General features: G+C 40.3%; 1 protein-coding gene across 1 annotated transcript in view; it reads right to left on the reverse strand.

The window, feature by feature from the left end:
- Positions 1-18,374, reverse strand: part of FHIT (fragile histidine triad diadenosine triphosphatase) — an 854,985-nt gene that overhangs the window by 170,745 nt on the left and 665,866 nt on the right. The window contains exon 5 of the mRNA XM_033210298.1: positions 6,181-6,249. Coding sequence (XP_033066189.1) covers positions 6,181-6,249 — 69 coding nt within the window. The remainder of the gene's footprint in view (positions 1-6,180; positions 6,250-18,374) is intronic.

Consider the following 18,374-nt stretch of genomic DNA (forward strand, 5'->3'; position numbering starts at 1 on the left):
TTGGCTCTCTGACTATTATTAGTGTATAGGAATGTTTGTGATTTCTGCACATTGATTTTGTATCCTGAGACTGCTGAAGATGCTTATCAGCTTAAGGAGGTTTTGGGCTGACACGATGGGGTTTTCTAAATATATAATCATGTCATCTGCAAACAGAGACAATTTGACTTCCTCTCTTCCTATTTGAACACCCTTTATTTCTTTCTCTTGCCTGATTGCCCTGGCCAGAACTTCCAATACTATGTTGAATAGGAATGGTGAGAGAGGACATTCTTGTGTTGTGTTGTGTTGTGCTGATTTCCAAAGGGAATGCTTCCAGCTTTTGCCCATTTAGTATGATATTGGCTACGGGTTTGTCATAAGTAGCTCTTATTATTTTGAGCTATGTTCAATCAATACCTAGTTTATTGAGAGTTTTTAACATGAAGGGATGTTGAATTTTCTCGAAGGCCTTTTCTGCATCTATTGAGATTATCATGTGGTTTTTGTCATTGGTTCTGTTTATGTGATGGATTACATGTATTGATTCATGTATGTTGAACCAGCCTTGCATCCCAGAGATGAAGCTGACCTGATCATGGTGGACAAGCTTTTTCATGTACTGCTGGATTTGGTTTGCCAGTATTTTATTAAGGATTTTCACACTGATGTTCATCAGGGATATTGGTCTGAAGTTTTCTGTTTTTATTTTGTCTCTGCCAGGTTTTGGTATCAGGATGATGCTGGCCTCATAAAATGAATTAGGGAGGCGTCCTTCTTTTGGGATTATTTGGAATGCTTTCAGAAGGAATGGTACCAGCTCCTCTCTGTACCTTAGGTAGAATTTGGCTGTGAATTCATCTGGTCATGGGCTTTTTTTGGTTGGGAGGCTATTAATTATTGTCTCAATTTCAGAACTTGTTAGAAAACGTAGGCAATACCATTCAGGACATAGGCATGGGCAAAGACTTCAAGATGAAAACACCAAAAAAAAAATTGCAACAAAAGCCAAAGTTGACCAATAGGATCTAACTAAAGAGTTTCTGCACAGCAAAAGAAACTAGCATCAGAATGAACAGGCAACCTACAGAATGGGAGAAAAATTTTGCAATCTACCCACCTGACAAAGATCTAATATCCAAAATCTACAAGGAACTTAAATAAATTTACAAGAAACAAACAAAAAATCAAAAAGTGGGCAAAGAATATGAACAGACACTTCTCAAAAGAAGATATTTATGCAGCCAAGAAACACAGGAGAAGAGCTCATCATCACTGATCATTAGAGAAATGCAAATCAAAACCACAATGAGATAGCATCTCACACCAGTCAGAATGGCGATTATTAAAACAACAGATGTTGGTGAGGCCATGAAGAAATAGGAATGCTTTTACATTGTTGGTGGGAGTATAAATTAGTTCAACTATTGTGGAAGACTGTGTGGCGATTCCTCAAGGATCTAGAACCAGAAATACCATCTGACCCAGCAATCCTATTACTGGGTATACCCAAAGGATTATAAATCATTGTACTATACACATGCATATGTATGTTTATTGCAGCACTATTTACAACAGCAAAGACTTGGAACCAACCCAAATGTCCATCAATGATAGACTGGATAAAGAAAAAGTGGTACATATATACCATGGGATACTATGCAGCCATACAAAAGAATGAGATCATATCTTTTGCAGGGACATGGATGAAGCTGGAAACCATCATTCTCAGCAAACTAACACAGGAACAGAAAACCAAAGATTGCATGTTCTCACTCTTAAGTGGGAGTTGAACAATTAGAACACATGGACACACAGAGGGGAAGAACACACACTGGGGTCTGTTGGGGGTGGGGGCAATGGGGAGGGAAAGTATTAAGACAAATACCTAATGCATGTGGGGCTTAAAACCTAGATGATGGCTTGATAGGTGCAGCAAACCACCATGGCACATGTACACCTATGTAACAAACCTGCACGTTCTACACATGTATCCCGGAATGTGAAGTTAAAAACAACAACAACAACAACAACAAAACAACAAAAAAACTCACCTGGAGCCAGAGCACTGTAAATGAGTAGGCAGGGAGGTTAAACAGATGTTTCAGACAAGCAGCATGCCCAGTATACCAGACAGAAGATCCTGGGGAATAGTAATCTTTGAGTGGCAGAGAAAAGAAGAGCAGCCCATGAAATAGGCAAAGATCTTAAACTCCAATGTCTTCAGGAGCTATGCATGCACCATCAGCCAGTGAAAAAAGCCTAGGTAGGAGGCAGACATGGCAACTGCATAGGCCTAGAGAATGAGCAATATGCCTAACAGCATTTAGATTCATTAAGAAATACTTCACAGCCACAATAAAGCAAATAACCAAAAATACTTTGCAGGCAAAAATAAAACACATATGAGGAGGCAAGCAAAGCCCAAGGACCATCAATACGCAATGCTGAGCTGCAGGAAAAGCAGGAAGTGGGCTAGGAATGAGAAAAAAATCAGTAAAGTGTGGTTTCCTATACGTTTTTTTAAAAAAAGGTTTTACCTTTTATTTCCATGAACTTAACAAAGAAAACAATATGTTTCACTAGACAGTCACCCAAACATTGTAATACTAACAACAACAACAACAAAAAACCCCACTATTTGTTACAGAACTTGTAAAACCTGAAAATGGCGGTAATGATCAAATGGTTCAAATGTGTAAAGAGAGGAATCACAAATCCAAGTGGCCCATCCACCGACCAAATGTAGATATCTTCTTGAAGAATTGTGGCCATCTGCTCTGTGCTTGAGTGAATCCAGGGATGGGAAGCTCACCCCCTTGTAAGGCACTCTTTAAATGTTCAGAAGGTTTTTTCACTTTGACCTGTTATTATGTAGAGCTAATGATATCTGCCACCTTGTAGTCCGATAATCACAGATATGCCCTCTGGAGTCACATAGAATGTATTTAATACCTTTCCAACTGCCAGCCCTTCAGATAATTTGGAAACAGTGACTCTGTTACTATCTTCCCTCTACAAGTCTTTCTTTTTCCAGGCAAAACATTCCTACCATCAACTACTCCCCACATCTGTTTTCAGACCCAACCACCCTTCTTATGAACCTTCTTATTTGTCATTAACCATCTTAAAACAGTGCCCAGAAAGAACACAATGTTCCTAGCCAATTTATACTCTGGGGCTTCTTTAGGCATAATTTTCTATGTCTACAGCAGTAGAAATACAATTACATTTTATGGAGCTCAGCCTCCTGCTGTTCCTGTTTCCTACCTCCCACCCTCCAAGGCAGTCTGTTTGTTGAATGTCCTGAACAGATGCATAATCTAGAGCGAGTGCTCCCATCAATATAAAGAATGCCATCCCTCATCACTCCATCGCTTCTGATTAAGATCACTTGGTCTAATGTACATTAAGTTCTATACCAATAATGCCTGTGCGGTACTGCATGCTTTTCATGCCTCTTTCTGAACACTGTGTTATTAGATACTCAGCCTAGAGAAGCATTTTCATACAAAGAGGAAGACAAAACTGAGAATGAATGGTTAAAGACAAAGGGAAAATTGGGAATCTCACCGTTGGAAAGAATGGTAGATGGGAATATCCAATGACCTGGCTTTGAATCTGGTTCTCTACTAAACATTGCTACTTAAAAAAATAGTAATAATAACAATAAGAACAGAAACTGCTATCTATTAACAAATTCTTGGTAAGTACTAAGCCCTGAAATAAGTCTTTCAGGCTTCGATATCATATGGTTAGGAGATGCCACTGGGATTTGAACTTACTTCTGCCTGTTTCTAGACTTCAATCTCTACACAGTCTTCTACCACAATCTCCCTTAGTGGATACTGTCTATACTACATATGACTTATACCACTGATTTAAAAAAAAAGAAAAGAAAGAACTCTTACAGTAATTACTTCTCCTGAGATGATCCTCCAAAATGTGGGAAGTAGAAACATGTGTTTTCTTATCTGTGGGGCCATCAGAGCATGCAGACAAGGGCAAAAGAATAAGAGAGGAGAGAGAGGCCATACACCAACCACAGTGCTATACATTGTGTCTTGAACTGGGCTGAAATGTAACCATGCAGCTTCGGTTTCAAGCACATTTGGAACATTGACAAGATTTCAAGGTGACTGTTCAGCCTAAGAAAACAGTGTTTTCAAGCACTTTTAATGCTACCTTAGCGGTACTTACTAGTATATAATTCATGTGCTAATTTATTCATTAAAACAGTCTGTATTTGGCAACATTTTATTAACCTTAGTTTACATTACTGAGATTGGTATTTGTATTTTAATTACATCTCTTTATAATTACTCTATAATTCTGATTTTCTTCCAATGTGAACTGAGCCCTTATCAATCCTCAAACTGTATTCCACATCCAATGAAAATGAGTTCAAATTATAGTTTTATAGAATATGGCTTTGGAAAACCCAGAGAGCCTATTCTCATAGGTAGTTATGCATCAGAGCCTCCTGGGGATTTCCTTATATAATGACTGATTCCTGAGTGCTGTGCAATCAACTCCATCCGAATCTCCAGGGACAGGACCTCCTGAGAATTGAGATCTACAGCGACTAGTCCACAAATCAGCACTTAGGTACTGGTGACTAGATTATTTCCACTCTACGCACATCCACTACAGCTCTTGGAAAACATAGGAAGCGAAAGCTAGTAAGGGTTATCCTAAAGGCAGAATAACCAGCCACTTCATGAAATCCAATGCGTCTCAGAAACATTAATTATAAGTTTCATTATTAACTGCTGACCTATTGTTCTTTATTTTCAGGGTTTGAGTTGCCATTTTAATGTCAGTACTGCAAAGAAGCCCTATAGACACACACACAAAAAGTTGCATAGATTTTAACTGGTCCCTGGAAACGAGGTAGAGATAATCATGTGGTTTATTTGATAGAGCCACATGACAAACAATCTAGATAAACAATATGTTTTAAAATGCATTCTCAAAGAGTTAGAACAGGAATGTCAAATAGACAGCAAATATGATACCTCCCTCCTATCTGATGCCCTTGGCAGGCATTGCTAATCAATCACAGCACTTTTCCTTGCATCCACAAACAGCCTCAAAGTCCTTTTAACCAATCACTCCAGGGCACTAGTGCTATCTAATCTGCTCTACCATGTGGGGGACATACTTTCTCCTCTTTGGCTAGAATAAACAGGTAAACTGAAATCACCTTATATTTTATAACAGCCTGATCCATGACAGGCTCTACACTCCACGCGGTAGAAATGGGCATCTGAAGGTTCTCATGTAGACAGGGCTTTAGGTGAGGATCACCTGGCTCTTGCCGATTCATATTTGTAGTGGTTTTACACTTATATCTTTGAATGGGAGTACTTAGAAATAAATTAACTTCTTTAATATTTATGATATGTGAGTTACACTTATTCAAATCAACCTAGTTTTTGCTAACGATAATTCAAAGTTTCACTTTGAATAAATGCTGTTGGGAATGACAAGCTGAGTTCCAAAGTGTTTTAAAAATTAAGTGTAGCATTTAACTAAAACAATCATATATCAATCTGCTTGATTTTCACCGGTAGCACCGTAGGTTTTCTTCTGTGGAGATTCTGGGCCGTATCTCCATGCAAATATTTACTGTACTGGTAAATGACAGGATAGAAATCACAAGGACACTTGTTTTCTGCTGGTCGGCCGGGCGCGGTGGCTCAAGCCTGTAATCCCAGCACTTTGGGAGGCCGAGACGGGCGGATCACGAGGTCAGGAGATCGAGACCATCCTGGCTAACACGGTGAAACCCCGTCTCTACTAAAAAATACAAAAAAATTAGCCGGGCGAGGTGGCGAGCGCCTGTAGTCCCAGCTACTTGGGAGGCTGAGGCAGGAGAATGGCGTGAACCCGGGAGGCGGAGCTTGCAGTGAGCTGAGATCTGGCCACAGTACTCCAGCCTGGGCGGCAGAGCGAGACTCCGTCTCAAAAAAAAAAAAAAAAAAAAAAAAAAGAAAAAGAAAATCATTAGAATTAATTAGTCTTGGGTTCCCATGATGGCCATTCTTGACTCCTTGGCCTCTACTGCCACTTTCCAAGTCAGACTAAATAGAATTCCATTTCAGACCATATCTAGGGTAATACCTGATTCATTAGGTTGATGTCATCCCAACGACAGTCCCTGTGATCAAACAATAAGATCAGAGAGAGCAGACCTACCTTCTCATAGATGCTGTCATTCCTGTGAAAGTCTCCAGTCTTCCTGGGAAGAACATGGACGTGAACGTGCTGAAAATGTACAAGAAATAAAAAAAAATGTGATTATCTCCCCATGTATTTTTAGACTTGACAGTGATGATCTCATGAAGCCCAATTACTCCACGATGGTTCCTGCTGGGTTATTTTTTAGAGGAAGTTGATATCCACCTTCGGTAACTATACCTGAATTCTGCCAAGAAGAGAGTGCACTAAGCAAGAGAGAACAACTTGGTGGTATATATATAAGAGTTGGAGTGAAATGCTAGAGTGTTTCAGAGGCTCTATGGAATTATTCATGGTTGTCAGTCTTGGTTGTAGTTAGCCAGTGCTTTGAAATGACAGCACATCTTCAAAGGTGACCATCATGACTCTGAATCTGACAAGAAATAAGAATTGGCTAACAGAGAACTGCATAAGTAAAGAGGGAATGAATGAGAGTAGCAAGTAGTATGGGCAGAATTACAGACTCAGAGCTTTGAGAAATAATCGTATAATAGTAATATAAACAGTTCTCATTTATTAAGCATTTACTTCCTATGATAAGGAAAGCTGTGTTTGGCATTCTGTCATTTAGTACTCTTAAAAATCCTGTGAGGCAGCCGGGTGTGGTGGCTCACGCCTGTAATCCCAGCACCTTGGGAGACCAAGGGGGCCAGATCACGAGGTCAGGAGATCGAGACCATCCTGGCCAACACGGTGAAACCCTGTCTCTACTGAAAATACAAAAACAAAAAATTAGGAGGCTGAGGCAGGAGAATGGCGTGAACCCAGGAGGCAGAGCTTGCAGTGAGACAAGATCACGCCACTGCATTCCAGCCTGGGCGACAGAGTGAGGCTCCTTCTCAAAAAAAAAAAAAAAAAAATCCTGTGAGGCAAGGTCTACTATGATCTCCATTTCACAGAAGAGGAAATCAATGTTCGGTGAGGCCAGGGCACCAGAGGAAGTAAAAGTCAGGACCGGAAATGAGGCCTCTTGGCTTTTGCTCCCACATGTTTCATTAGCACATGCACTGCTTCTGCAAACTTAATCTTTTAAATAGCCCATTTCCCTAGTCTACTAAAGCACCCAGGTAATATACATAGCAATGCTATCATGCAATGATCATGAATCAAGGCTCAGAGCATATCTAATTCAATATATTCTTCAAGGCTAAACTGCCATTTGAAAGTTTTACTTTCCAAATAGCCTCTATAGTACCTTGTGTGAAGTTAAACCTCATTTCTGCCCTTGAGCTGTGTTCCACTTTTATTACAAACCATGGGGAGGAATGTGAAAATGAAGAGCTTAAATAGAGAGAGGCAGACAGTGGGTCAAACCTCATCCCTGATCACCCATCCCTTCTTGATTACTGCGATCGGGCTCCAAGGCTCCAAAAGGCCTCCAGAGAACATAAGATTAAGTGTCCCTGTGGCTTTGCAGTACAAGGAGGGGGAAAATGATACCCTATTAAAGCTGAGGCAGGGTACAACATGGTCCAAGGTGAATGAAGCAGAGAGGAGCTTCAAAGCAGCCCCTGAGCACAGTTCCCAAAGAGTGACATGCTTTTGCCAGAATATTCACCAGTCAATGATAAAGCCAGTCACGGATCTCTCAGCAACTGGGCCAAGTGTGTATTTATGTGAGCATGGAGAGAGAAAGTGAAAGAACAAACAAGGAAAAAATAAATCACAAACTACCCATGAAACTAAATTCTTAGGAGAAAGCCAGGCAGGTGGGCCTGGGCTGAAATCTATTGAAATCTCTAGATGGGCTGACTTAAAAGCAAAACCAGGAAAATAACATAGCACAAGGGTACAGACCACCCTTAGAAGGAGCCTTCACTCACTCTTTAATTCCAGAATCTCCTGCTATCCTTTCTTCTTTTCCTCTTTTTCTCCTTTCTTCTCTCTTTCCCCCTCCTCCTTTCTTCCCCTCTTCCTCTCTCCCATCTATCCATCTTTCATCACCTCCCTTGTACATTCTAGGAAGTTCTGGACCAGTGTCTTGCAGTTAAACATCCTAATACAAATCCTGGACCTACCACAAACTAACTGTGTGACCTTGCCTCACAAAATCTATGTGTCAGTATCCTTATCTATATGGGGATTATAATGGTTGCTACCTCACAGGGTTAAGAGGATTAAGTCTGCTAACCATGTGCTGAGCATTCAGCTTTGCATGTAGTTACTACTCATTACCTAGAAATGTACAAGAATTACTTTTATTATTTAAAAAAACAAATTTAAACCTGAAGACCAAGTAGACATCACATTCAGGGATTGATTTCTGCACCAGCAGAAATAAATAAAAAAAAAAAAAGGAAAGATATTAAGAAGCTCCTTGAATGAGGGCATGGTTTAAGCATCTCTTTTGCAAAAGCTGGTTTCTGTTGCTTTGACTAGCCATTCTCAATCTTCCATCGGTACTTGGGGCTTCCTAAAATGCAGACAACAGGGCCCCGAAAGTCCACATTTCTAACAAGCTCTCAGCTGATGCTGATCTAATGTCACACTTCGAGAACCACTGGCTTACAATATCCATCTGGTTTCTTACCTCGCTTCTGCCAGTGCGGGCACTGAGGTCACTCGCTATTTTGCCTGCCCTACTGCATTATGTGTAGACTATCTCTTTTCTTGTTTTTTCCTCTTCTCCTTCCTTCTATCTTTTCTTTCTCTTCTTTTCCTCCTTCGTTTTTATTTTTTTCCCTTCCCTTTGTTCTTTTCTCTCTCCCCACAGAATCTCACTCTGTCACCCAGGATGGAGTACAATGATACAATCATAGCTCACCGCAGCCTTCAACTCCCAGGCTCAAGAGATCCTCCTGCCTCAGCCTCCCAAAGCTGGGACTACAGGTGCATGCCACCACACCAAGCTAACTTTTTTTTTTTTCATATTTTTTTAGCAATGGAGTTCTTACTATGTTGCCCAGTCTGGTTTCAAACTCCTGGCCTCAAGCAATTCCCTCTCCTCAGCCTCCCAAGCAGCTGGCATTACAGGTGTAAGCTACTACGTCCAGTATGTGGAGACATCTTTCTGAATGCTTCTCTGGCTTTCTGCACTCTGACCATTCTCCTTGCCTGGTCCTCAGGAATATGCCTGTTAGTATCCACTACTAACATACGGTGGGCTGTGAACCTACACTTGGGAACCCCCAGGGTCCAGATCTATCCCCTGCCTCCTTTTCTTTATCCTCCTTTTCTGGGTTTAGTGTTCAGGGCTATCTCTATAGGCTGTGTTACCACCACATGCTAGAAAAGCCACTCTTGATCACTGGTAACCACTTGAAATTCGCTGTGACAGACTAAAGACAGTAAACAGCTCACTGTACAGGTAGTTTTTTCCCAAGGGCATAGATCTCAACCCACCCTGATATCTTGACATAAATTCTTAAGTGACAGGGTGATCACAGGATGCTGACAACCCACTCGGCTTCTCAGAACAGGGAAATCATGATAAAGCCAGCTCAAAGCCTCATTGCTGTGAAAAAATACCATCACTATGGCCTTCTAATAGAATGACATTCTGATAAAACCCTATGAATATCAGAGATGAGGATAATTTGATATAATCTGTTCTTAGTGGTTTCATATTAAGCTGTGGTGATCACAACTTACCTTTCTAAGTGCCAACAAAACATCTATTTAATAAAAGCCTTCCACAAATTTGCTGGGAGTTGCAGTTTAGCTGCTTGAGTTAGAAGAGTATCTTTTTAAAGTCCCATGACACATTCCACACCAAAAATGTTTTCATGGTCAAATAACATTTCACAAAGATCATTATCACATTAAAGTATGAGAACTTCCACACAAAAGATGCTTGTTTAACTTCATCTAATATAGCATTCTGGAAACTTATTTAATTATGGAGTCCTGATTTTTATTCATGTAACAGTTCTGTAGACTTTTCTAAAGCATACATTCATTCACTCAAAAATATGTATTTCTAGGTGCTATTCTAGGAACGAGGGATATGGTAATGAACAAGACAAAGCCTCTGTCCCCATAGAGCTTATATTCCAATGGGTGATGCAGAAGATAAGGAAATGACTAACTTTACATTCTAATTTTGGATAGAAATAAGTGTCATGAAGAAAAACATAATGGTATAAGGTAAATACTGAACACTGAGCCATTCTAACGCTTGAAGTTTGGGAAGAGAAGTAGGACCCAATTTAAGGCTGTAGTTAAGGAAAGAGGCAAAATCAAGAGAGGGTAAGTTCCAACAGCCCAGAGAACAAATTTCAAAGAGGGTATCACTAACAGTGTGAAATGTTTTTGAAAGCTTGAATTATTTCAGTAAGGCTAGAAGAACAAAATACCATGAAAAGATGCTCAACATTATTATTAGTCATTAGGGAAATGCAAATGAAAACCACACTGAGCTACCACTTCATACCCACTAGAAAGGCAATAATCAGAAGACACAATAACAAGTGTTGGGCAGAGTGTGGAGAACTGGAACCCTCCTACACTACTGGGAATGTAAAATCACGCAGCTACTTTGGAAAACAGTTTGGCAGTTCCTCAAAAATGTTTAACATGGAGTTACCATGTGACTCAGATTTCTGATCCTAACACACACCCAAGAGAACTGGAGACATACGCCCATACAAAAACTTGTATGTGAATGTTTACAGCAACATTATTCACAATCACCAAAAAGTATAAACAACCCAAATGACTATCAACTGATCAATGGTAAACAAAGTGCAGTATATGAAGACAATAGGATATGATTTGAACATAAAAAGGAGTGATGTACACTAAGTGAAAGCATCATGCTCAGGGAAATAAGCCAGACAAAAACGGCCACATACTGTACAACACCATTTATATGAAAATGCCAAACTAGGCTGATTCATAGAGAAAGAAAGATTTGTGGTTGTGAAGAGAGATGCAAGGTAACCGCTAACGGGCACAGGGTTTCTTTTGGGTTAAAGGATATGTTCTGGAATTATATAGCAGTGATGGTTGCACAACTTTGTGACTATACTAAAAGAATGAACTGTGTACTTTAATAGGGTTTCTTTTACATTATGTGAATTATATCTCAATAAAGCTATTACTCAAATTAAAACAAAACAAAAAACTGCAGGCCGGGCGCTCTGGTTCATGTCTGTAATTCCAGCACTTTGGGAGGCTGAGGTGCGTGGATCACGAGGTCAGGAGTTCGAGACCAGTCTGACCAACATGGTGAAACCTTGTCTCTACTAAAAATACACAAAAAGTTAACCAGACTTGGTGGCACATGCCTGTAATCCCAGCTACTCGGGAGGCCGAGGCAGGAGAATCATGTGAACCCAGGAGGCAGAGGTTGCAGTGAGCCGAGATTGTGCCACTGCACTCCAGTCTGGGCGACAGAGCAAGACTCCATTTAAAAAACAAACAAACAAACAAACAAACAAACAAAAACCAAAACTTAACTGCAGTGGGTTTCAGAGCAAGTGGGAAGTGAAGAAATAGAGACAGTATGCAGTGCCGTCATTTTTAGAGGCTCTGTCTCTTCTGCGCTGTCTCTGCTCCTTCCTCCATCTCTTTGAACATATCTCTTCTGCCCATACTCACCTGAGGATTGTCAGTGTGGTCATACCGATATCTTTTTTCCTTGTCAGACTATATTGTAATTCAATTCTAAGGGACACAAACATGGTTCATGGCGGAGGAAAGGGCAAGGAAGGCTGAATAGCGACCCTGCTCCACAGCTGGGGTCCTGCAACCTCAACCAGTTGGCTCTGTGTGAATCCTTCTCCTTCACATGTGCCAATGAGTAACTCCAGAAGGCAGGTCTGATTCTGAAGAATAACAGACGATATTGTGGTCAAAAGATAATGGCCACCTTCAAAGACATCCATGTCCTAATCCCTGACCTGTGATTCTATTAAGTTACAAAAGATAAATTATGGCTGCACATGAATTAAGGTTACTAACCAGCTGATCTTAAGATTGGGAGAGGTATCATAGATTTTCCAGGTTTGGCCCAATGTCATCAGGAGTCTTTAAAACTGGAAGAGGGTGAACATCATCAAAACTGTAAGAATGTGAAAAGCCAAGCCAGAGACTGCAGAAAGGATTTGCAAATCACCTATCTGATAAGGGAAGTATGTCCAGAACACATAAAGAATTAATTACAACTAAGTAATAAAAAGACAACAATCCTAAGTAAAATGGGTAAAGATATGAACAGACATTTCTCCAAAGAGGATGGATAAATGAATACATGAAAAGATGCTTAACATCCTTAGCCCAAAACCACAATGACAATATCACTTAACAAATACTAGGGTAACTGTAATAAAAAGGACAGATGCAGCGGCTCACTCCTGTAATCCCGCACTTTGGGAGGCTGAGGCGGGTGGATCACAAGTTAGGAGTTCCAAACCAGCCTGGCCAATATAGCGAAACCCTGTCTCCACTGAAAAATACAAAAATTACCCAGGCGTGGTGGCGGGCGCCTGTAATCCCAGCTACTCAGGAGACTGAGGTAGGAGAATCACCTGAACCCAGGAGGTAGAGGTTGCAGTGAGCTGAGATTGCACCACTGCACTCCAGCCTGGGTGACACAGTGAGTCCATCTCAAAAAAAAAAAAAAAAAATAGATAACAAAAAATGCTAGCAAGGAAGTGGAGAAATTGGAACCCTAGTACAAGCTGGTGCAGATGCAAAATGGTAAGGCTGCTTTAGAAAACAATTTCTGCAGTTCCCCAAAAGGTTAACAATGTTACCATATGACCCATGCACTGTTTCCAGCAATTTGTTATAGCAACAAGTACAGAATGAATACAGATGCCTTGATATTTTTATTGCACAGTTTACACATTTTTCTTATCTCTGCAACACCTCTATGAAGTCAGTATTATTCTACCAATTTTGTAGGTAAGAAACAGACAAAATTTTCTCCCAACAAGACTCAGGGGAATCTTCATCTATTGCCTTTTTTTTTTTTTGAGACAGGGTCTCACTCTGTCACCCAGGCTGGAGTGCAGTGGCACGATCTCAGCTCACTGCAACCTCTGCCTCCTGAGTTTAAGTGATTCTCCTGACTCAGCCTCCTGAGTAGCTGGGACTACAGGAGCACGCCACTATGCCAGGCTAATTTTGTTTTTTTTGTTTTTTTTGTTTTTGTATTTTTAGTAGAGATGGGATTCCACCATGTTGGCCAGGCTGATCTCAAACTCCTGACCTCAGGTGATCACACCCAGCCTCTATTGTTCCTTCTATATTTGGATAATCACCAAAAGCTCCCAACTTGGAATAACCACATGCAATGTAACAATAAGATTGTTTCCATTTGTCGAATATCAAGGTCAAAAACTTACAGCATAGAAAATCTGAAAGAGACAGAAAAACACACAGGAGAAAAATTAGATCACCAGTTAATCTCACTACCAAGCAATAACAATCCTGTTCTTCATGTAGAGTGATACAACTATGATATATTTATTAAAAAACATATATATATATATATATATCTAGTCTCAATTACCCTAGACACAAACCCTGAAGCAAGCATGAGAGTGCAAATAGTTTATTTGGTGGGTGATCCCTGGAAACACAAGTAAGGGAGTATGCATCAAGGAAACAGGAAAGGAGGCCAATATAGGATGTGTGATCAAGTGAGTTATTATTTCGTGTGACTGGAGCTTATAAAACCTGCTAGAGAACTCTGAAAGCCAGTGAAGAATATGCATCCCAGAGTTATCCCAGCCGAGGGGTGAGGGAACTAGCATATTCATACACAACTCCTGTCCTCAATGGTTGAGAACTGCTCCTGGGGAGGCATCAATACTCCAGCACTTCTGCCTTCTCCCACCTGGAGAGCGAGAAAAGCCGGGTTTCTGGGGTCAGTCAGATGGAAGTCAGGCTAGGTAGGATGAATTGCAGCCATGGCGGGTGGGGGTAACACAATATGGGCAGAGCACAGACCCCATTTGTAGCAATGCTTTGCACGGTGGTGTCTCGTTTCTGACACCTGGAGTCTCCTAATTTGCTGCTGAACTGAAAGTTCAAGTATTTAGTCTCCTTTCCATGGGTGAGATAACAGATAAAGATCTGGTCAGTGGTTCCTAAACTGTAAAAAGCCCTAGAGCTTCCAGAACAAGCCTGGTATGTCCAGGGAGCAGCTCATGATAGAAGTAAGAATGGGGCATTCAGAAAGGGCAGCAGGCTTCAGTTCCCCCTCCATGATTCAAACAGAGCAGCTCTGTTTTATCTTTTTCTATGTTGGGATCCCATGCACAATTTCATTTGCAAAACGAATTTGTTACTAAAACAAACCAACAGAAAATCTTTGAAAACCACTAGGATTAGAATTGGGAAACGTTAGGGGGATAGTAAGAGTGTCTAATTTCTTCATTTCACCGAAGAGAAGAGTGGCTCTTAGAAGACCAATAGCAAAGCAATGGCAGGGCCAGGACTAGAACCATGAGAACCCCGAAACCCTGACTTGTGTTCCAGTGCTTTCCACCACATCTTGCCCATCCTACCTTTCTCAGATTTCAGAAAGGCAGAAGCCCCTAGAATTAAGCAGTTTGATGTCCCGTCACTGGAGATGGGTGGCCGAGGTTCAGATCCTACCTATTCTTTTTACTGAGTTGATTTCTTAACTTCTTTCATATTCTCTTATTTTTCAAGTGAGCACAAAACCAGTATCCCAGCACGTAAGACTATTATGTTGATTATGTGAAATACATAGGTAAAGCGCTTAAGCTAATGCTGCACAATCAGAATAATCAGTCAATTCCAGCAGTGACTATATTACAGGACATTAGTTTTAAAAATAATTTTGACAACCTGCTTCTGTTCTAAACCAGAAGGCTTAATTCTATGGTGAGCCTTGCTGAATGTATTCTACTTCACCCAGACCATCACGAACCCCAAAGCTGTGTGTTCCACATGTCTGGATTTTGCCTTTCTTGATTTGGGGAGGCCTCAACTTCTGCAACTAAGTCAAGGGTCAGCATGAAATTATTGACAGCCACTTAGTTCTAAAATAAATGTCACTGGAAGTAATGCTACTTACAGGACTTTGAGGATACCTCAGCATGATCAACTCAAGAATCAAATTAGTGGTCTGTCAAAATGCACAGGCACACTGATGGTTTCTGATGCTACTGTCAATGAGCTCCTTCACTTAGAATATTAGCAAGGCTTAGGCAGTGGTGTGCCTTTCAGGAAACAGAGGAAACACAGTGCTTTCCATGTGTTCAAAGTGTCCCAATCAAGTTGCGAAACTTCAAGGGAAATCTAAAATAAAAAACCAATTCAGTTTGAACAAACAAAAAACAGAACACCTCCTAGAATTTGTGGAGACCCTGGTGAGTTTTGTGGCTTAACAATTGTGTTTTTAAGCCATACATCACTGGTGGTGTTCCAATTGTGAGTTATAATAATATTTCATAAGAGGGATGGTGCTCTCATGACATATGGGTGCCGTACATCATCTAAGCACCATGGCTTTGATGATGTATTGCTCCAAACCACAATGAGAGTTTAGAGCAGCTTTTAGCAACCAGATAGCTTTAAATTTCAAATTTTCAAAAATTAAGATCTTTTCAAGTAAAAAAAAAAAAATAGCAAGATGATGGGATCTGATGCTATATGAAGTGTCACTGAACTCTGAGAGCCTGGGTATATGCCTTTTCCTTTTGGCTTTGAGCTCACAAGGTGGAAATCATTGGCAGGTTCTTCTTCAATTCCTCCTCCATGAGCACAGAGGCCCAGGAACTGAACAGACATGAGCAAGTGTCAATGCATCCATGTTGCCAATCAATTTCCCCCATCTTCCACAGTGCGAGCCTGAGTAGCTCATCATCATCCCAAAGTACTGGATTGCATAAAATGCTGTGATAGGCATTGGATAAACCCAGGAGAGGTGTTTACTTTTTATTTTTTAATTTTTTGTTTTGTTTTATGGAGCTCTTCCACTGAAATTCAGAACAAAAAGAACAGATGAAAAGTAGATAGACTTCCTTACTCATTGCTCTCAAACTCAAAACAGGGCATGTAGGAAGAAAACATGCCTTGTCTAGCATTTGTCTTTGTAAAGCAAAGGAAGCACTGATTCCAAATGAGGAGAAAAAGGCAAATGGCATATGGGCTTCTGATCCAGAATAGGAGAGGGAGCTGTTGTCATAGTTCTGTCACCTTTCCTATTTTAACGATGTGTTCATAAGATGGTAATGTGGCTTATGAGAATGTACTCACTTCGTTTAAAAACCACTCACTTTTGGGGGCAAAGTAATCACAATCAATTAAGAAAACAGGTGTTGAGAGAACTTCTCCCCCGCCTCCGCTTTTTAAAAAAATCCTACTTCAATAAACAGAACAAAATGAGAAATCTTCCTACTGTTTGTGTAATAGACCTAAACAGGAACAGTGAGAGACAATTACATTTCAAGTGGCTTCTTCCATTTTCCTTTACTAAGTGAATTAAGGAAAGAATGAGAGTAGTTACTGCCATGTGGAGGGAAACATCTGGGCAGAAGGAATTAAAAGTCTTCCCTCCCATTCTCCTGCCTCTGATTTTTTGCTCCTTGGGCTTCCTCCAGTAGATTCCAACTCTCAAATTACTGTAGATATTTTGCATCCAGCTCCCTTCTTGACCACTTCCAAAGGGCAAAAACATCTTATTTCCACCAAAGAAAACCACTGGCTATCTCAGAAAGACGTTCCAGGCTTCTTTTCTCCCATAGTAGTAAGTTAACTATACAATTTGGGTAACAAAGACATGGAAATAAACGCATTGCCCACTATTCTGAGGCTGTCAGTTGAAAGGTGAATGAGGCAGGCTTTGCATCTAGAGAAATGTGGGTTCTTTCATGGGCTGGTAAATAAATCCCCCAAATTCAGTCCTCTTCTTCTCTATAAAGAGAATATTGACATATCACTTAATTATTTCTTTCACATAAGCCAAAAAGCTTTACTTACATATTTATAGTAATATCACACCATTCATCTACCCACTGTTTTTAAGTCATTATCAGTTCTAAGACTTGCTGCCATTTACATAAGAATATTATATGTTGGAACTGTACTTAGTACTGTATATTATCACTTCCTCACCAAAACATGAAAAAATGGAAACTGTTATTCTCTCTCTCTTTTTTTTTTTCCAGTAAGCAAAGTGATGCTTACTGGAATTAAAAAAATTGTGCAACCTCACCAAGCTGGCAAAAGTGGCCGAGCTAAGATTCTAAGTCAGGTTGATGGGATGTCAAGTGTCACCTGTATTTTGCTATGCTCCTTCCTGATTAAATAACTAATGTCTGGGTGACCATATGCCCCTGTTTGTTTGGAACCATCCAGGTTCAGGCCTGCAGGTATGAACAGGCCAGTGTAATAACAAACGGCAACTTCTTTCGCTCTCCTAAGTTCTGCTTTGGACAATAAGTTATATGGTCTCCCTAACTAGTAGTATGGTTCATGCCAGGAAAGTTTATTTCTGCTGATTCTAACTATTCTCATCTGCAGGTAGCAGAGGAAAAACAAAGAAGAAAGGAAAGAAAGAAGGCTTTTGAAAGTTTTTAAAGAATGGGTACTAACTCTTATCTATCAATACCTTTCATGAAACCTCCAATAAGTTCAGAGTACAGCTCTGGGAGGGAAAAAGAAATACTTTACACTAAAACAGGGCCCCTCAAGCTCTAAAGAAAAAACCTTGAGCATGCTAGAAACCTCTCCAGTTGAGCATTCTTTGCTTATTATCATCACAAGAGGCAACAGTAATAGGTGTTGCTGTTTATTAAGCTCTTACTATATGCCAACCACCATATGCCAGAAACTGAGCTAAGCACTTTCTTTGTAAGATCTCAATTATTTATCATAAACTGCATGATAGATATAATCCAAATCATTGTCATCATTAATTTATAGATGAAGAAACTAAGGCCGAGGAAGGTGGAACGAGTAGGTCTGTCTGATTCCAACATCCAAGTGCTATTGACACTCTGGTACAGTTGAACACAGCCTAGTAAAAGTTCTAAGCCCACTGCCCCCGCACCCCCTGCTATTCACCTTTATGATATTAAGCTCTTCTGCAACAGAGTCCCATTAGAGAGAATAGGCTTCTAAGAAATTTAAGATCAATCTTGTACAAATATTCTACATTACCTTTTGGCTTGTGATTGGTTTTCAGTGACATAACAGCTTTAAATTCTTAAAGCTATTCAATGAGAATA

The sequence above is a fragment of the Trachypithecus francoisi genome, unplaced genomic scaffold (assembly GCF_009764315.1).
Source record: "Trachypithecus francoisi isolate TF-2019V2 unplaced genomic scaffold, Tfra_2.0 Lachesis_group0, whole genome shotgun sequence".
Lineage (NCBI taxonomy): Eukaryota > Metazoa > Chordata > Mammalia > Primates > Cercopithecidae > Trachypithecus > Trachypithecus francoisi.